General features: G+C 46.2%; 1 protein-coding gene across 4 annotated transcripts in view; it reads right to left on the bottom strand.

The window, feature by feature from the left end:
* LOC129836567 (trinucleotide repeat-containing gene 6C protein-like) overlaps positions 1-21,448 on the bottom strand; it is a 187,583-nt gene that overhangs the window by 34,444 nt on the left and 131,691 nt on the right. For 2 of the 4 annotated variants that reach the window (XM_055902904.1, XM_055902903.1), the window contains exons 2-4: positions 17,544-17,634; positions 15,561-15,582; positions 7,540-7,905 (exon numbers count right to left, since the gene is read on the bottom strand). In XM_055902904.1, the coding sequence (XP_055758879.1) occupies positions 7,540-7,905; positions 15,561-15,582; positions 17,544-17,597 (442 nt within the window). In that variant the 5' untranslated portion in view covers positions 17,598-17,634. Of the gene's footprint in view, positions 1-3,355; positions 3,492-7,539; positions 7,906-15,560; positions 15,583-17,543; positions 17,635-21,448 lie in introns of those variants that run through there. The other 2 variants (XM_055902907.1, XM_055902906.1) reach the window with 2 other exon arrangements.

Raw genomic sequence — 21,448 nt, 5'->3', positions numbered from 1 at the left:
AAACAAGATATACACTACCGTTCAAAAGTTTGGGGTCACTTAGAAATGTCCTTGTTTTTGAAAGAAAAGCACATTTTTTGTTCCTCGTCAGTCTATTCTTGTTCTGAGAAATGAAGGCTATTCCATGTGAGAAATTGCCAAGAAACTGAAGATCTTGTACAACGCTGTGTACTACCCCCTTCACAGAACAGCACAAACTGGCTCTAACTAGAATAGAAAGAGGAGTGGGAGGCCCCGGTGCACAACTGAGTAAGAGGACAAGTACATTTGTTTCTCAAACTAGACACTCTGACGCCTCACAAGTCCTCAACTGGCAGCTTCATTAAATAGTACCCGCAAAACACCAGTCTCAACGTCAACAGTGAGGAGGCGACTCCGGGATGCCGGCCTTCTAAAGCAGAGCTGCAAAGAAAAAGCTATCTCAGACTAGCCCATAAAAAGAAAAGATTAAGATGGGCAAAAAAACAGACACTGGACAGAGGAACAGGGCCTAGAAGGCCAGAATCCTGGAGTCACCTCTTCACTGTTGACGTTGAGACTGGTGAGTGGAATAGCCTTCATGTCTCAGAACAAGAATAGACTGACGAGTTTCAGAAGAAAATTCTTTGTTTCTGGCCATTTTGAGCCTGTAATCGAACCCACAAATGCTGATGCTGCAGATACTCAACTAATCTAAAGGCCAGTTTTATTGCTTCTTTAAATCAGCACAACAGTTTTCAGCCGTGCTAACAATTGCAAAAGGGTTTTCTAATGATCAATTAGCCTTTTAAAATGATAAACTTGGATTAGCTAACAACGTGCCATTGAAACACAGGAGTGATGGTTGCTGATAATTGGCCTCTGTACACCTATGTAGATATTCCATTAAAAAAATCTGACGTTTCCAGCTACAATAGCCGTTTACAACATTAACAATGTCTACACTGTATTTCTGATCAATTTGATGTTATTTTAAAAATTGACACTTTTTGGGGATTTTCTTTGAAAAACAAGGACATTTCTAAGTGACCGCAAACTTTTGAACGGTAGTGTAAGTCTAGCCCACACTGTGCAACATAGCCTCAGCCTACAGACACACAATACTCTCACTAACACCGATGAGAGAAACCAGTCCCGGTAACAACTAATAATAGGCTCATTTCATGCCATGAGGCTGTAATGAATCAATGAGAGGCAGCTAATCCAATGGCCTTATTAATGCTGCTGAAGAGAGGAGGTGGTATTGATCCACCAACCACCATGCAAAGCCAAGCCAACCACTAAACTGGTCTTATCTACAGAGAGGACCTCAGAACACTGCTGTTCCCACTCGCCTTCATTACTTTAGAGCAGGGTCGGGGCCCATTGTAATTTCAATTGAGTAAATTCAGACTACATAGAAATGAGACTGACCTCAATCCTGCTTATGTTATGAAACTGCTCATTGTTGAAGGCTGTATTATAATATATTTGTTTTTGTAATTCACAAATCCAATAACCTCATCAATTGTCATATCAAAAAGAAAGGTATCCCATTGCTAGCTATATTATCTATGACAAAAGCATTCAATGTCAAAGTATAGCCTCCGGGTTTTTTATTGCGTCACGGAATTTTTTATTAATATGCGTTTGTGTGAAAGTCGGGTAGGCCGTATTTGGTCATCACCTCGTTTCAAATGGAGATTCTTACCTTCTATTAGCTCGCTATTGGAGTCCATTGGATTCTATCAGATCGTTCCGTGATTTGCATAATTGCCTGGAGTTTATCCATCACAGATAAAGCTATGGTCAACACAATCCTGTCAAATAGTGGGGGGGACTAGCTTCCGTTTGAGACGCACTGACTGACAGATATGTGGTTAGGCTTAAGATACTGCGCAACACGCCTCTGAGTCCCTCCAAATGCAATTTCCCCCTCAACATACTTATCTCCTCTTCTCAGACTGCCTTATCACAAAGAGTCGTCAGTGTGTGTGTGTAGAAAGGCACTGACACACACACTGTAGGCTATATAGCTCTACGCATGCACACACACAACCTGCAATCAGCTCTACACTTCCTAGAAAGTGTAACCACAGAGGTACCACAAAATTCCCATCTAAAGTCCTAACTTCCAACAATGTTGCAAAAGATTTCCCATTAAAAGTTTCTCCTATTACATTTTTGGTGAGCAGGCTGTTCGGTTCCGCCTCTCCCACCCCCCCCCCCCTCTCAAAACTGCACAAATAGAAAACATCTGGGGCATCTAGGGTCAAGCTGAGCTGCCCGTCCAAGACACATCATCCCACAATGCACAGTGACAGACCAGCATGCATTAGGCTGAGTGATCCTTATGTAAGCACACCATGGATCCTTATGCAAGTACCCTATAGGCTCTGTTCAAAAGTAGTGCACTATAAAAAGGGAATCGGGTGCCATTTGGGCCAACTTTTCTATGGCTTTGTTCACTTAGGAACACATATCTCCATACCACATTGATCGTAACTCTCCATTGTTACTCACCGGGACTATTTAATACATCTTAAACCCACAACTGAACCACAACCACCATCACTTCCTCATGGCCTTCGAGAAACAAATGCATTAAAGACAGTACACGTAACATCTAATGTCAGTGGCCAGCGCCCACAACAACCAAAGAGGTTTTGCATGATTTGCATATTTCAGGAGTCGTTCCAACAGAGAGCCCTGTGTGAGTGTGGGAGAGTCAGTGTCTTCGGCAGGCTTTTGCTTTGGTAGGTTTGGCACCGTTTCAACACCATTGTTTTGTTGCCGTACGCCTGCCTGCCTTTCAGTCAAATCGGAGAGTTAGCTAACCGCTAACCTAACATAGAAAAGCTCATTGTGGGTGTTGGCGTCAGCAAAAGAATGTCAATCCATATACCTGCAAGGCGGCTAGGTTTTTGTTTATATGTGAGAGGAAGGAGCGAGAGAGAGGACGACAGCACCAGCGGTTCTGACGCACACTAGAGTCGCTCCCCCCCTCTCTCTCTGGGTCTCTTCAAGCCCGCCGAGCAGCAAGGAACGCCATTTTATCAGGCAGACCTGAAACTCAGCCAAGAGCTCAGAGGCTGCTGCCTGCAGCAAGAACGTCTCGCTCTGCCCTCTGCTTTCTCCCTCTCATTTAGTCGCTCCCCCGCTCTCTCTCTCGCACACATTTTCTCTGAAGGGGCATAAAAATAGGTTGCATGATAAATCAATCACATACTACACAGAAAAGCGTGCAGCTCAGCCCTATTTTTTTCCGTCACTGCCTGTCACGGACAACTCTACGAGCAAAACAAAATAAAAACCCTGGAGTAGAGAGAGAGAGAAAAAGAGAAGAGAGCTGACGGCAGCTGTAAAGAAGGGGGTCAGGGGTTGAGCGGAAAAATACCTGAAGAGAGGTGGTGCTGCTGCAACACCATGCTGTGAGGCGCTACGCAGAGCGGGGAGACGCGGCAGCCATCGCCATCCTCCTCCATTCAATATGTCTGCTACTGCTCGCTGCAAAGCGTCGCAACTGCTTACTTGACATGATGCCAAGAAATTGAGGCTGGCTGCGTAGTGTGTACGTGTGTGTGTGTACGTGTGTGTGTGTGTGTGTGTGTGTGTGTGTGTGTGTGTCACGTCTCTTAAGTCTACTCAACCTTGCCCACTCTTTTCCTTACAACTCTGTACGACCTTATTTCTGGTAGGCATTCCAATAGATTAGTGAGAAGTCTTCCTGCTTTGGGGAAAAAGGTGTGTGTGAGAGAGAGAAACGGGGGACAATACCAAAACAACAAGGGAAAACGGGGACAGTTCTATTCCATCTCTGTTTGCGTTCAACCGTCAGTAAGTCTAGCTGCTTCCATTCTGGTCCCAATTAGGAGGGCATTGGGTACGATTGTGCACGCTGAATGAACAGCGGCGTCAGAAATAAAAACAAAAGGGCTTCTATTCTTTGGTTCTGCTGCGGCTCCCTGGCACCAAAGATGCAGTGCTGTGAGAGCACGCACACACTACATCTATCTGCATCAACGAAAACACTTCACATACCAGCTCAGCTTCCTATCATAGAGCACTAGTCCACTACTCAGAATAAGACAAGGCGACAGTGATGCTAGTAGCCCTGCCGGGGAAACAACTACCAGGAGATCAAGCTGCTGCTGATAAATGAGGATGCTGCTAGCAGGCAGCTCACATGGGGAACATGGGCAGGTAGCCAGAAGTTAGACACCGCCTTTCTCTCCCTATGAAAGCCAGGGTGACAGGGAGAGGGGGAATGGGGGAGGGGTTGACAGTGGCAAAGGAAGAGAGAGAGAGCGGAGAGAGAGTATGTATGAAGAGAAAGAAAGACACGGTGCACCAAAAAGGATAAAGTGCCTGAAGCCAACATCATGAGCAATAGCGTAGCCTTGGAGCTAGCTGTGAAATGCAGCAGAGAGCCATACGAACGGGGCCGAACCGGACGCCATTATTCTCCCATTCATTCAACACCGCCAATCCACCACATTATCTCCAGCCAAACCGCACGGTGACGCACCACAAGCAGTAAACGCACCATTTAATCCCCTTTGTCCTCAAAATAGACCCTCTTTCCCCTTTCAGGAACTTCTGAGTTCCGGTCTCTGGGATCAAAAGATTCTGGTTAGTTTTCCAGAAATGGAGAGACAGAGAGAGAAAGGGAGTGAGAGTGGCCACAGGAGGGTTTAAAACCGGAGAGGTAGTTTCCTCTTGGTTCCCTGGCAGAGTCTGGGCTAATGAGGCCACTAGGGGCTGGAGGGGAGAGCGAGCGAGAGAAAGGGGAGAGCGAGCGCGCGAGAGAGGGGAGAGGGCTGGCATTCTCTCTAGCCTAGTCTGGCTCGAGAACGGCATGTGCTTCAGCCAACTCCATTGACTAGTGCAGTCATTGTCATGCATATACCTCTGAACATTGTTCACTTACGTGGCCCTGACAACGATGATCAAAGGAATCGCCTTACAGCTAAAGCACATCAGGCAGTGATCACTGATGGGAATACCTGGCTGAACAGTCATCAATGGGACGTGTTATGGATTGGTCTTTATCCGCAGACAAAACAATAGCGTCTGGAAGTGGAATCAAAAGAACAAATATGCCACCTCACCCAGGCATTTGAAGACAAAGCCAAGGGGCCAAATGAGAAGGGCGGCAGGGCCAATGCGTGTTAACAACATCTAGCCAACAGTATGCCTTCTGCCACACATGCTATGTCACCCGGGGGCTTAGGAGACAGAGCCATGAATGAACCAGCTGTTGTAGACCACTGAGTGCGTTTCCCACAGCATGGCTTGCATCTCAGACCCCCACTGTAGCACCTGCTATGCTACTAGACGAAGAGTTGTAATGCCATCAGCTGTTGTATTGGAGAGAATGGGGAGGGGGGTTGAGATTGTGTCTCAAGACATTGGGGTGTGGAGGTTGGGTTGTGTCTAATGAGGACCACAATGGAAATAGGACCACAATGGAAATAGGCCCACAATGGAAATAGGCCTACGACTTACGTGTTTGTGTCCATTTAGATTTTTAATGCATTGCTGTTCTCGCACTCGAGTCATGTGCATTTTAAAATGGTCAGACAAAATGTATTCATTATTGAATTGTTTGATTGTGTTGTGACCATCCAGGCCTACAGTGTGTATAGCCAGCTGAGCCTGTGGGCAGACAGATGTGAGAGGGTGTATCTGGATCAAGGCAGTAACTGACTCCTGTAGTACAGCCACAGCAGGCCTCTGGGGCTGGAAGCGCCTGTGTCGTCTGAATACCCTCTGAAACATGATGACTACACCAGCAGGGAGGTCAAAGATAAGCTGACCCCAAAGACAGAGCTCATCTACATACACAGTCTCTCACATTCAGCCTGGGGACAAATTAGATTGGCCCATGTTTGCATGAATTTTGTACCATGCTGGCAGGAAAAATGATGTTTTCCTCCTAAAATTGAGAGAACGCAGCTAGATACCAAATCAAATGCATACTTCTCAATACTGCATCCATCCAAAATCTGTATTCCTCACTGTCAGTGCCAAGACTAATGCTGTATCTCTTTCCATAATTGGCAGTGGAGTACAGCAGTAGAAAAATAAGCTATTCATGGTATGACAAGGCAGACAGCCAGAGGGAAGAACAGTTGATCAGAAACCCCAGGGACTTAAAGCCTTCCCCAGCATGGGCCTCTCCTGCCTGCGGCCGTGTTGTGCAGAGGGCCCCTGGGAGAGCTGTCCAGCCAGTCAGTTAAAAAAACGTTGGATATCAGACCATCAGTGTGTGTGCTTGAGTGCGTATACACACACACTGTGTGTGTGGCGACATGTGTCTGCAATGCCCTGTGCTGCCCAGGGTTCTGCAGAGAAATTCTGTTTACAGTGAAGCTGCAGGCAGCCCCCTCAGAGTAAACATGTCAGTCAGTAATGGAAGACAGCACCACCGAGGAGGAGAGAGATTGGAGTAAAATAAAAATGTGAACAGACACCGGAGCAAGCTCTTCCTCCGTCTCGTCCTCTAAGTGTCGTACAACAATTCACGGTGTGCTCATCTGTGTATGTTCTGCATTTAAAGACAACAGATACTAGAGGTGTTGGTTGAAATACCTTCCATTGGGATGTGAAGACTGGTGGTCAGAGAAAAGCTGCAGGGTCGAGGCTTAAAAAGGAAGACGGTAGGCTAACAGTGGTTCACCAGATAGCTTGCAGAGACAGCGCGACTCCACTCCCTCACTGGAGGAAAAACAATGCTGAGAGAGATCTACTCAAGGCTTATATTGTTTGTCCACTCAACTCTTTCTTTTGCTCGAAATTAAAGCCCACTGGCAGAGTGGGTCTCTTGGCCTGACATGTTTCTCTACGCAGTCCACAGATCCAGTCACTGGTGAGTTCATTAAAAAATGTGACCGCGAGCGGTACAGGTCCTGAGTGCTCTCCAGTCTCCACAGCACGTACACTCACCATCACGGCCATATTTCAATAGCGTCAAGCTAAAGCCTATCTGCAGTGCACAGAGCCCCTGTAGAAACACAGTTGAACCAATGGGTCAGAGTGGAGGAGAATCTCAGAGTAACACACCATCATCAATTCCCTAATGTCAGTGGACTAGTACGGAACGAGAACAGGGGTAGTATCACCTGCCCTGAGTAACACCAAGGTTTCGGACTGACCCACAGATGGACCCATCATACGAATTTGCAATTCGCCCCATTCTTCCTCAACCTGTTGCAGGGCTCTAGCACAATATCTGCCTTAAATATTTTGCTGTCGACCTGGAATTTGAATTCTAGCGCACCTAGGGATTTTTGGGATTATAGCTTTAATATCTCAAATACTATTCATTGCGCTCCTAAATGTATTTGTGTGCTCCTACAATTTTTCAAGTTAAGCGCACACGTGTGCCTTGTAAAGGTCAGCGTAGAGCCCCGAGTTGAACAGCCTCATCCATCTACCATGATGACCTGTGACACTTCATTTCATGGGACCAATTTAGTAACATCAGCTTCTCTATCAAGTTACACGGAGAAACGGGCCACATTCCTACTGAGGAAACAGATCTAGCCAAGGGTAAGATGCAATAAGCAGGGAACTGACCTGTGTGGCGCTTGCCTGCGGAGGAGGAAGAAGCGGGGACACCGGGGATGAGCGGGTCAGAGGCAGGGGTCACGGTGAGGCTACTCAGGGCTCCGGCTGGCAGTGGCTGACCCCTCTTCAGTAGCTGCTTGTGCTCCTGCTGGCGGAAACGCGGGGGCACCTCACGGGGCGGGTAGCGGGGGCCTGAGGACGATGACGGCGGAGGTGGGGTCAGCTGCTGTGGTGTTTGCTGGGTGCTAGGGGGGGCGCGCTTCCCATTGGTTCTGACTGAAGAGGAGTAGGAGGGGGGATGTGAGGCCTGGGGCAGGGTCACACTGGTGGTGGGGTGGTGGAGGGGACCGGGGCTGGGCTTAGCTGGCTCTGGCACTGGAGGAGGACGCAAACACAACACAGGAAGCAAGGTATTAGCTAATGCTGCACAGCACACATCACTAATCCACTGTACTTTACAAGACAACATTGTTGGTTGTAGCACCCAGAGCACCCTCTGCACATGAGCTGTGCACCCCTGAATGTGTTATCATTTCCCTGATCGAGTATGACATGAACACACTGATCATTTGAACTGATGTTCATAGGTGGATTTGAACTGATGTTCATAGGTTGAAACATCAAGCGACCTCTAACCCTAGAGCAACCAGGCATGGTTTTATTCTCAAAAACGTTATACCCCAAATATCTGACACCCGTATAACATGGATTGAAAACATATCCCTTAAGGAGAAATCAAGCGAAACTTGGTTAGTAATAACATGTACTAACCTTCCTTATGAGCCGACCTGTGCTTGAACACCACCGACAGACAGCCCAGACAACATGAAAGGGCAGGTTCTTACACACACTCACCTCTGCCTGACCCTGTGCATTCCTCTGTCTTAGTTCCCCAGAGAGAACAGCCCTCTAATCAAACCTTGCCCAGACTGAGTGGTATTAGTAGTCGGTACTAGCAGGACCTACTGCGTCAGCCTACTGTGGCTAAAGGAGCTTAGCTGAGCCCTCTGGGTGAGCAGGAGGCTGAGGCTGGACAGGCTAAGAGCTGCCCGCGAGGGCTGGAGGGGAAACAGCACAGAGGCTTACGGAAGTGTGTGTTTGTCCGCACCAAGGCTTATGTAGCACAAGTGTGTGGGTGCGCATTACGCAACTGCATTGGAAAGAGGTTAACACCCTGCATATGTGTGCTCACTGTCCATGCTGAATAGAAGAGCATGGCAGCCATATTGTCTCTCAATACTTTATGACCTTCATGAGCTGCTACCTCAGTTTGGTGAATGTGAACACTGATTGTTGTGGTTCTATACTCCCTAGGTGGCTACAGAGGAGAATTCATAGGCTGCTTTTAAAAACAACAGGCTGGCAGCTATGCCTCAGGGGGGGGAAAAGAAGAGAGAGAAGACGGGAGAGAGCGAAGGGATTGGCACAGGAGAGATGTAGATTAGCAACCAGGCAACAGATCTCTCACTCTTCTGGGAACACAGGAGCCACTGTCAGGACTCTGTCACGACACACATGAACACATAAAAATGCACACAATGACATTTGAAGTCATATCATTCTGACCAATTAGGACAACTGCAGCTTTTGTCATTTTTTCATGTTTACCAAGTTGTGGCTCCAGAGAAAATCGAGCAAGAAGCTAACATGGTGTGACTGTGTAGAATCCCACACGTGAACAGTTGAGGCCTGATGTGGCTGACTAGCTGTCCTGTGCTGCAGCAGCGGGGGTTAAAGCAAACACTGCAGGCAGGCCCACGTATTCCCTCTGCCTGCCAAAGGCCTGTCCCACTGCCAACACCGTTTCTATAAACAGAGCACCCTCTGCACATGAGCTGTGCACCCCTGTGCCTCTGACACACACACTCAATATACTTTCAAATATGCGCATACACAACTAGGTTCTCTCGCTCATAAACTGCATACTGCCTGCTGATCTACCTCCATCTCTGGTCAGAGCTGGCCCCTCCAGCAGCAGGAACTAGCTAGCTGGTTGGGCGCTGTAGCAGGCAGCTGGTGACGCACATATCTGATTAAATTCAGCCTCAGCCCGCCTGACGCAGTCACAGCCAATCAGCAGGCAGGGTGCTGTGTTCTCACCACGCACCCCCCTCGGCTCTCTCCCTCTCCTTCGTCCTGCGCCTCTCTCTCCTTCCTCGCTCTTGCCTTTTACAATGTCCACCCTCTCCTGTTTCGTTTCACCCTTCGCTCAGCCATTCCATTCTCTCCCTTCAACCTGTCCCTCGCCCTCCCTTTTATTCTCTGGTGCTCCCTCCCCCTCGTTCATCCAATTCAGTCTCTCTCATTGTTCACCGCTGCTCTGAATCCATTAGAGGAAGCAGATGGACTGCTGGGCTGTTACTGGGCCGGCAGCCTCTCACACACACCCTATGAATCACAGCTTCTATGACGTAGGGGGAGGGTGTGCGGGCGTACATTGTGAGTGTGGATATCCCACATTATGTGAGTGTATCCGAGGGGGGTTGGTTGGGTGTGTTTCCAGTCTATTCTCCAGTAGCCTCTGTTTAGGACAACACTGGTGCTTTTACAACACAATTAAATAGCTATTAAAGCACTATGTTGTGCGTGTAAATGATCACAGTTTATCTGGTCTATGATGGGAAATTGCTGTTATTCCAGCCAGCTGGGTATTGTGTATCCATCTTTGGAATAATCTGCATTTAATAACTCAGTGAAAAAGAGTGTACTCAGGAGAGAGTAGCTGTGTGTGTGTGTGCACACGAGCGTGTGTGTGTGAGCATGAATGGCGGCTACGATACGACGTCTCTCGGCTCTAAATAAAAGAGATCTAGCAAGACATTACTCCTTTTCTTTGAGGGAAGAGTTCGTTTTTAATCCATAACGGACACTAAAGCGCTTCGCGGGAGATTTCCGAAGCGAGGGGAAACCAAATCCCTTCACAAGGATGAGAGAAAGCGATATCAAAATTATGTCCAGTCAAGTTCTCTAGCGCCATCATTTGTGAGAGAGAACTTTTTTTTTATATATATGGGAGATTCACCTGTATGTCTGATGGGAGAGATAGCAGGTGATACGTGTGACATTGTCCTACACCAAAGACTTAGAGGGGAGATTGAGAGATCGTAGGAACACCCAGAGCAAGAGGCAAAGTAAAGGGAGAGAATGAAAGATGGAATGAATGGATAATGAGAGTCAAAGAATGGTATAGAGAATTCGAGAGAGAGCGCAAATATGAGTGTGAGAACGAGAGAGAATGAAAGAGAAGGAGCGCAAACAAACTGCAATACTAGACCCTTTCGGGTCGCTAAAGCCTTAAAAACACTATTTGATGTTCAAAGGAGAGTCAATTAAATAAACCATTATAACGAGACACACACTGTAAATTCCATTAAACCCTCAATGGAGAAGCACTCCTAACCAAACTTGTAATTTTGGCCTCCTGTCCCCCACTCAATGGTTAACTAAGCCGAAAGAGAAGAAAAAGCTTGAGCGAAAAGGATGATGGTCAAGAGGGCAGGCCCTGGTGCATAAGGAGCCATTGGCTCGGTTGTGGAGTGTGTGCCTGGCTTTGAAGGGTTCTGGGAATCGTCCATGTCAGAGGTTAGCTACGTGCTGCCATTGTGTGATGAGGACGCATTTTAATATGTGACCGTGTTTATAGTGGGGGAGGGCTGTGTGTAGAACACATAAGTGGACTACAGAAGAGGTTTATCTGCATCCTGTATGTTGTTACATACATGACTCTCATTGGAAATCAAATGTTAATGTGACTCCATGAAAATACATATTTTTCATATCCAAGAAACACATTGGAAAGAAGTGATGTAGCGGAGATTTAACTAAACCATTTGACCGATGAGGTGTATTTGTGTTTAGTGGCCTTGTTTAAGTGGATACAGAGTAGTTGAGAGGACTGACAGTACTAAAGGTTAAGAGGGGCTATAGACTTTAGTGGTACTGAAAGATCAGTAGCTTTGATGGTTGATTGTTAAGATGCACCCAGACAGTCTCTTGTGAGTGCGTGCCATGGGGAGGGGGGGGGGGGGGGGGGGGGGGGTCTGCGGTTCCATCTGTCAGTAGTAAATCCTGTAGCAGGTCAGAGAACCCCACACACACAGAGACTAAAAGGCACAGCTTTCCACCCTTCACCCTTCCCTGGGTACCAGGCCGTCGCCATGGAGATGAGCAACTGTTTCCCTGCCTAATGCACCTCTGCTCTGCGGGCCTCCTGTGACCCACCACCCCACCCTGAGCCCCGACACACACACTAATGAGCAGAGGGCTCATCTCAGCAGTGTCGACCCATTCTCTCCACACTTTCTACGTGCTTTAGGAGTCTGGTTGATCCAGAGATGATTCATAGAGACGGCTTGTTAGAATTCACTGCAGTTAACTATGGGTAGATAACACTAAGCCAAAATCCCACACGTAGATACGATTCAGTCAGTCTTCCCTTATCCATACAGTGTATCCAAAGGAGATTGTTGCCCAAAGACTGATCTAAGGTCAGAGGTGTGTTTTCTTCACGCTACGGTGAGGAGAAGGTAAGCTGATCCTAGATCTGTGCACAAGGACAGCTTCTATCAACGTGCCTTAGGAGTCATTGAGCCAATGCTTCCCACGTAGATATGATTCGTCAGCATATCCTCACCAACACACAAAAATGGCATAGTGGTGTTGGTGGTTTGGACATGAAAAGGCAGAATGTGACCTGAAGCAGAAGACAGGAGGGCAGCCTCTTCCAGACAGTCCTGCTCAGCAACACATACCGTCTCCCCCATACAAAGCCTCATCGTTAAATGCCATTCATATCAGCGCATACGCTTTTCTATTAATCTGCCTTTAAATGTGACTTGAGCCCTCTCAGCTATGATATAATGGAGGGTATATTGAATTGCCTCATCTGCAGCATGTGAGTGATAATCCAACATGAATACATGCAGAAAATCCCCCCCCCCCCCCGCCTTCTGTCCCCTCCCTTTCGCTTCATCCCCCTCTCTACCCCTAAATCAACCCCCTCTACTTGACATGCAAGCAAAGAGACAAAGCAATTATCCTTCGCATCCATAAATCCACAGGACATAAACCAGGATCCATTCCCTCACTATTCATTTAGAGTATTTATTAATGTTGCAGTTTGACACAGAAAGGCGACGGCGCCCCTCCCCCACGGGAAAGTCAATTATCCCCCAATTAGATTGCGATTCAAGAAATCCAACTAAAAAGTGTTGACAATTAATTGAATGTGAAATCGCAAATTAATCCAATATGCATATTACGATGTGATGTCGTCCGGTTTCCCGGGTGGAAATAATGCAGTTCTCCTGTCGCCACGGTGACACCTTGTAAATATGTCAGTCGCTGTGGCAATTGTTGGGTTGCCATGGTAGCAGGGCGGGGGGGGGGGGTCTCCTGGGAAGGGGAGAAAACAGCATGGGTGAAGGTGTCCGCATGCTTCCCAGCCGAAAACAGTTCGGTAGAGTACGTGCATATAATGACGACATTGTGACGTTTTTGTTCATTTTTTTTTGTTGGTACGTTTATCTGGCGCTGTTCGGGCACAGAATTTCTCTCGAATCAAGCCGAAGTCAGTAGCCTAAGTCTACGCCCTTTCGTCGGTGATTGGTCAACAGTAGTGATTCTTCAATAAAAGACTTGTCATTCAACAAGAGAACTCCTTTTCATGCATTTCTCATTGAGAAATACTACACCAAACATCTTACTTAGATGTAAAATTACATAACTAAGAGCTCTTGGATTAATTCGGACTATTTTAAGATGGTGTATACTGGCTATGGCGTCTCAAATGGACAAACCACACTATAGGCGCTTTTTTCATCAAAGGACTTTTAAGGGAGTATGCAAGTACACTCATTCGGGTCGCTTAGCCAGCCGAACTGAAGCATGCCGAAGATTGACACGCATTACAGTTTGTTCTATAACACTTGAAAAGGGCAGGCGCTGTTTTTCTGATTACACCAGGGCTGGGTAGAGAATGCGTCAGGCATACCCGGGTATTACTGATGGCTTTCGCTCACGAAAACTCGGAAGCCGCCACCTGTTTCCATTAATTGCGTCACTCTGAGCAGGGGGGGGGGGGGGGGGGGGTATGGTGCATTATGTGTATGCGTGCAGCAAGATGGGGTTTGATTGTGGGGAATAATCAGCGTTCCCCTGCCCTCCATACTAATAGAGGGCTGAGGCGCTCTCATTCTACCCCAACAGGGACTGCCTGGGTGGGGGAGGCTGGTGGCTGGTCCCCCGTCTCACTGGAGCTCCATGGCTAATGGGGGGCACAAGAGTTAATTCTACAGCGCCAGCGCCTTATCTAATTTTCATACGAACGCACCAGGCAAGACCGATTACCGCAAACAAATTGAAACGTGAGCGGAAGGGAGGAGAAGGAAGCGGGAGAGGTGATTGGAGAAGGGATGAGGCAGCATGGTTGTGGGTGTACAAACGTGTGTTAGAGAGTGATGAGAGATCATTGATATGGACGAAGAGACATCACAGCTGCATACTGATTTGCCCACACACACACCTTATTAGTGACATGGATGCTAACTGAAGTAAAACAGTCCTATGCTACTTAGAGGGCTCTATAGCAAATTGAGCGGAGAACATTTTCTCTCTTGTTTACTTTAAAAGTAGGCTATACTGTGTCCATTTAGTTGTTTCAGCTCTACAAGTTCCTTTTTGGTCCTATTCTCTGTAGGCTGACGCTTGAATGCACTCATCCCACTTTCTTTCCGACTCACTTCCTTTCCCTCTCAGTTTGTACACTCCTCTGTCATCTGACTTCAAACTAACCTTCTCAGTCTGCTGTTAGACGCCCTAAGTCACCCCTCGGCTTAAAATGGTTCCTTCTCGCTTGGTGACTCCCCAACAGACGGAGCAGAGTCTCCCCCCAGAGATAATGAGACAGACCTTAACAAGGTCAGAGGTCAAGAAAGTGCCATTGACCTCTACACAATGCAAACGGATGTCGGGCCAAACCCCAATGCCTATTGGCGAGGGCTGTTAGCTGTTGGGGTGTGTTGGGGCCAATCCCCGGTAACACAAACAGGACACACACACACACCTTTTAGAGGGCGAGGTGCTGACCAGCGCAACCTGAACAGATGCTCTAATGGGCTTTAGAGTGAACCAAAGCCCTGGCCCCATCTGTCTAATGCCTCCCTGCAGGGGTTTAACACCTACACGCATTAACAACGACCCCCTGGCTTATTCACACGCAATGACACACATTCTTCACACACGCTAGACTAATTTGTTGACTAAATACAATAGGAAACGTTTGATGTGGGGGACCGAGCGGCGCTGCGGTCTAAGGCACTGCATCGCAGTGCTAGAGGCGTCACTACAGACACTACAGCTGTATTGAGGCGTCACTACAGACACTACAGCTGTATCACAACCGGACGTGACCGGGCGGTTGTCCCAGCATCGTCCAGGTTAGGAGAGGTTTGCTGGGACAAGGTTAGCATTGTCCCAGCATCGTCCACAATTGTCCCAGCATCGTCCAGGTTAGGAGAGGTTTTGGCCGGGGTAGGCCGTCATTGTAAATAAGAATTTGCTCTTAACTGACTTGCCTAGTTTCAATAAAGGTTAAATTAAAAACGCGCTGAATGGAAACGCATGCAGATTGAGCATACATACTACCGATGTTGAGCACACATGCTGCTGGGAGAGAGCGGAACAAGTCACCATAGAAGGCAAGATGCCCCCTTAAATAATGTCGCCCCTGGAACTGACTGAACTCCTTACCCTCCCAAATGCCCTCCCCACACTGTTAGAGCTCCCATCTGGGTGCCCTCTTCACAAATCATTGGCCAGCACTGCTGAGCTCAGAGGAGAAGTCATTGTGTATCTATGTGTTAGACGACACTGCGCCTGCTCCTACACAGCCCTTATCTGTATGTATACGCCTTTATGGCTCATATGTACTCCCTTAAAATCAGAGCCGATTAGGGCCGTGTGTGTCAATCATTTTCATGTATTTTTAAAAAGCTATGCGGCTATGAGCGGCAGTTAGTCATTCCACTCACCTTTGGTTTTCGTGTCAGCAGCCTAGAAGACACACAGGGAGAGAGAAGTCAACAGCTGTAAACGTAAAGTTGTTTTTGTTCAATGATTCATGTGGAGCTAGCAAAATGGTGTGTCATAAAAGTTTGTCATTAACCAAAACATTAGTGCCTTACAGGAAGGAATGTATGTACTTTTACACAACAGGGAAGGAAACTGTTAAACTCATAATCAAAGTAAACATGAGAAATTATATTCCCAGTAGAACGTCATCACATTGCAGGCTGCCAAATTGGATGCAGCCCACAATCACATATTCATACAACGAATGGGCAAATATCTTAAATGAAAAGCCAATTGAAATTAGCTGAAAATGTAGGGATGTGGGACAGTGAGACATATAACTGGCAAGGTAAAACGCCTCAGTCTTCAAGACCCAAACAGCCCCACCTGGGAAGACGCCTGCTATAAAGTGCCTTGGCACGGCTGCTGGCTAGTGGAAGTGATAACAGGCTGTCTGTCTAATCTGTCTGAGTGCAAATGTGTGTGTTAGCAGCCTGATCAATATGGGATTTGTGGGTCCGATACTAGGAAGGCAAAGGTCACCGATATACACACCAATATGTTTTTTCTTTCTTTTAGGAGGCAGAATGAAAAATATATTTTTCACAAATTTCACTCCAAAGGATTAACAGATAGTCTAAATGATGATTTATTAACTAAATATTAAAATGAACAATATTTAAGAACATTTTATCTGTGGCCTACATAACCACCAAAAAGCCACTATACCCTCTACGAATACAAAAGTAAATAAACTTATTCAGTTGACCTACATCTTTAAGTTGTGTCCATCTATGGCAGTGGATAAGAATGCAGAAGTGAAGCACGACAAGCACACTAATATACAACAATGTCTGAAAGAGTTCCTAATGTCACCACTAGATGTCAGCATCTGTATTGAGTAGATTCACTACAGTGCTTTAAACAGTCAAGTAAAGAACCACTATGTCAACCTCGCAACAAGAGCTTGTTATGACAAGCACAAGCTAGATGTTCATTCCGAAAATGTTTTCTTACTGAAACAATAATGTGAATTATACTGTTATTCAATACAAAATGTATGTATTTGGCTATATATTTCAACTGCAGATGGCATGCGCTGATGTCTGAATACACTGGTTTTAGTCACACACGTTCACGGATGTATCACGGATGAGTCAGTGATCACTTTGGCGCCAGTCCAGTCGCATAAGTAGCACAGATTGCTAGCTAGCTAGGCTAACTACCTTGCTGGCTAGCTAAGTGAGCATACGATGAGGACAGGGCTCCTTGCTTGGTAAAGGGTACTTTTGATTATTTCCTCATTGAAATACACCGCCGCTGGCTGTGGAAAGCCACCATGCCCACTCTCCCACGTCCTGGCGGGCTGAAGGATGTTCAAGGAGCAGCTCTCAGAGCGCCCCCTTCAGGCAAACATTGAAAACAAATTTGTTCATTCTATGTATATAATATCAGCGCTTTATCTGTCTAATAAAGACAGAAACAAATATTTCGGTGAAAAGGCTAATATCGGCCGATAACGTCGGGTATTTCTCGAGTATGTTTGAGCATATCATTGTGTTTTTATATGCCTGTGTATACAATTGTATGACTGTGCGAATGACGTGTGTCTATGTGCGACAGCAACATCTCCTTGGTTACCAGAGCCAGGCTAGTGTTTCCAACAGAGCAGTGTGTGTAGCTTGTGTGCCAGCTCTAATCTGTCTTTAAATAGGGTCCATACACCTTGCAGTGTGCTGCCTGCAGGGTTATAGGCTCCAGGCTAATCCATGAGGTTAAACTAGGGAGGAACTCCCACACTCAGTCATATAGAGACTATACTGAACACACCTACCTGGGGAATAGAGGTGAATGAAGGAGAGGGAGGGAGAAGGTGTAGCCTGACGGAGACGTTTTTCAGAAGGAGGTACTCAGTTTGAGGAGAGAGACGTAACACAACTCACCTGTTTCTGAGCAGCTTCCTTCTTGGTCTTTTCTTGCTTTTTATTTTCTTCCATCAAATGGTTCTCTTCTCGTGTTGTTTGCTTCTTTCAGCTGCAAACAGAAAGGGAGAGGTTTTCAGAACAGGGCAGAGAGGAGCAGCAGGCTTTAAGTTCAGTAACCTAGGGCTACAATTTCCCTTTCATCCGCTTAGAGGTCAATGTCAGAGCTAGCAAGCTTTCTCCAGAGAAGACTTTTAGAAGCCAAGCACATTCAGCATTTCAGAAGTAACACATTGAGTTGCTTCTTAAATGCAATTTCCTTCAAGGCCAGAGAGAGATTGGGGGCGGGGGGGAGCAACGGAGACACCCGGAAACTGACAGAGGGAGAAATGGGGGGGAAGAGATAGAAAAAAAGGAAAGAATGAGAAAGAACAAACTCAAAGCCTTTCCCAAAGTCGGTCTCCAGTGGCCTGCCAAGCAGCCAAAGGAGAGATCAGATAGCTGGAGAGCCTGCGAGAGAAAGTGGTTTATTTAAGCCTTTATTTGTTTTGGCTGAAGTTCGGTGACGGTTCCTGGAAACTATTAAAAGGCATGAGGAGAAGGACTGGGGGAGCCTGTGTGTATACGTATGTGTGTACTTGTGTGTGTGTGTATACGTTTGTGTGTTCTTGTGTGTGTGTGTGTGTGTGTGTGTGTGTGTGTGTGTGTGTGTGTGTGTATACGTATGTGTGTACTTGTGTGTGTGTGTGTGTGTGTGTGTGTATACGTATGTGTGTACGTGTGTGTGTGTGTGTGTATACGTATGTGTGTACGTGTGTGTGTGTGTGTGTGTATACGTATGTGTGTACGTGTGTGTGTGTGTGTGTGTGTATACGTATGTGTGTACGTGTGTGCGTGTGTGCGTGTGTGCGTGTGTAAAGCCTGCTAGTGCCGGTTAGCCATTTCAATCTGGTCAGTGTTGCCAGCTAAGTAACTGCCACTCAGTGGACATTCTGGTTATTATCTGGTCAATGGGAAAACTCAAAAGTGTGGTCAATACTAGACAGCTTCCAACTGACTGGCTGTTCCTCTCACCGCAAATCCAGCCCGTTATCGTGGAACTCTGGGATCTCAACGTACTCTTCAACTCCCTCCACACAAACAAAATCGGCCATTGTGCTCTTTCCTCAGCAATAATAAGGCCATAAACACACATTTTTCTCAGTGCCTGAGTGACTGACACACACACCGGAGCTGACCGGAGTTTCTCCAGCCTCAGACAGTGTCCATAGGGGCCTGCACATGAATACATTGATGAATTATCATAATAATGACGGGAGAGTAATGACATGCCCGCCTCCCAGTGTGTTGCCTGTTGGTAGGGGAATGGAACTGTCAATCAGAGTGACAGGCAGAGGCAGGCTGAGAGTGAGTAAATGATGGGGAGGAGTGTCCATAGGGACAGCCATGTTGAGAGAGAGAAAGAGCGAGAGGGGAGAGGGGGAGAGGGACCTGTTGCCTCAAGTTAAGGGCAACCAGTGAAGAACAAACACCATTGTAAATACAACCTATATTTATGTTTATTTATTTTCCCTTTCGTACTTTAATGATGTGCACATCATTACAACACTGTATGTATGTGTGTGTATATATATATATATAGACATTCTTTTGGAACTTGTGAGTGTAATGTATACTGTTAATTTTTTATTGTTTATGTCACTTATTTATGATCTATTTCACTTTCTTTGGCAATGTAAACATGTGTTTCCCATGTCAATAAAGCCCCTTAAATTGAATGGAGATAGTGCGAGAGAGGGAGAGAAAGAAATTGGCAGGCATGGCCATTAACTGTCAATCTACAGTACAGCTAGTGTACTGCTTAACAGCAAGGAATACTGACAGAGGCCTTGTCTAGCTGTAATGACTGAGGGAGTTCAGTACAACGCACTATCAGACTCCTATTCATTATAGAGGGAACTGTGTGTGTGGTGCACTAGTATCTAATCAGGCAGAAAGGCTGGTTGATCTCTGCCTGGTAATAAGTAGGAGCTCAATAGTGTCTCCTCTCTCAGACCTGCCTATCAACCAGACCAGCGCTCCTGCACAGCACTAACAATCCAACAACCTCATAGGCTACCACTCCCCCTTCACCCGCCGCCTACTACCCCCCTTGACCAATCACAATGCCCGGTCAGTCTAACTGGCATCTCTCCCCACCACCATCCTCCCTGCTGATATTGCTTGGCACCTGTCCAAAAAGCAGGGGGGGAAGCTCGCTGGCACTGTTCTGAATGTTGAAATCACCCTCAGAATAGAAAGGGGTGGAAGGAGGGGGAAGGGGACATTGGATCGGGATATAAAAATATCCGGTGGAACCCTTCAAGTGCTGGAATTTTCCGAAAGAGAGCCTCCGACTCAGTCCATCTACTGCTTAGTGACTACTAGCCTACCGCTGTCCTAGCTGTTGTTAACATGGGATCTCCCATACAGCCCATCTGGTGGGCCAGCTTATGACTGAGAGGAGACAGTAGCGGGGGAAGAGTTATGACAATAATAGTACACCGCGCGTATTTACTTATTGACCTCACTTCCTAGAAAATACACAGTTAACCTGTTGGGGATGGGGGCGCTGTTTAGACTACTTATGCTAATTTGGCTAATTTTTTAAACGGCTTCCCACAAAATCCTTGATCGTACAATATGCATATTATTATTATTATTGGATAGAAAACAGTCTATAGTTTCTATAGGAGTTGAAATTTTGTCTCTAAGTGGAACAGAGCCCATTCTACAGCAATTTCCCTGACATGGAGTCAGATTTGAGAAATGTTGGCCACTGTTCTGAAGTCATTTAAAAGGGCACTGTCGTTGCTATGACTATACGGACACTTCTTACGTCTTCCCCTGGATGCCTTTACGTGATGACGATTCCAACGGGGTCGATTGCGCGTTCACAGGCCCTACAAATGAAAAAACCCTGAAGCTAGTCATTCTTTGGGAGCTGCGTCATGAGCCAAGAAGACACCGGCGCGCACCTGTTCCAAGCGTTAGTTTAGCCTGTTATATTTCTCCGGTCATCTTTTCACTCGTTATAGGAGTTAAAAACATCATAAGGTAGTTAATTTAAAGCGTTTTATAGCAATTTATATCCGTTTAGTGCGATTTTGGGACATTTATTTTTGCAACGATGTGAAAAGTTGGGCACGCTTTTCAGTTCATCCCGAACGCAGTTGACATTTCCACATGGCAAGAGGACAGCTTTCCACCAAAAGACGATTTCTCCCAAGAAAGGATCCTTTGCCCAAGATACTGATGGAAGAACAGCTCAAGGTAGGACATTTTTATTATGATAAATCGTGTTTCTGTCGAAACATTTTAGTGGCTTAGGACGCCATGTTTTTTGACGTAGCTTCGCTTGGCGCAAACTGTATTGAAAAGTAAGGATAAATTAAAAAATGTAATAACGCAATTGTATTAAGAATTAAATTGTCTATCAATCCCTGTCCACCCTGTATTTTTTAGTCACGTTTATGAGTATTTATGTATAAGAGTAGATCACTGTCTAAGTGGCGCAAGGACATTTTCTGACCAACTGAGCTACATTTCACATTGTCTAACCATGATTTTGGGGGCTAAATATAAACATTTTCGATCAAACTGTATATGCATGTTGTAATGTGATGTTACAGGAGTGTCATCGGAAGAATTCTGAGAAGGTTAGTGAAAAAATTAATATCTTTTGGCGATGTTGACTTTTATCGCTCACTTTGGCTAGAATCAATGCTGGGCTGCTAATTGCTATGTGCTAAGCTAATATAACGATTTATTGTGTTTTCGCTGTAAGACACTTAGAAAATCTGAAATATTGTCTGTATTCACAGGATCTGTGTCTTTCGATTCGTGTATGCTGTGTATTTTTACGAAATGTTTGATGATTAGTAGTT

This window comes from Salvelinus fontinalis, chromosome 3, assembly GCF_029448725.1.
Source record: "Salvelinus fontinalis isolate EN_2023a chromosome 3, ASM2944872v1, whole genome shotgun sequence".
NCBI classification, from domain to species: domain Eukaryota; kingdom Metazoa; phylum Chordata; class Actinopteri; order Salmoniformes; family Salmonidae; genus Salvelinus; species Salvelinus fontinalis.
The sequence above is the reverse complement of the archived record's forward strand: the minus strand, read 5'-3'. Positions and strand labels throughout refer to the sequence as shown.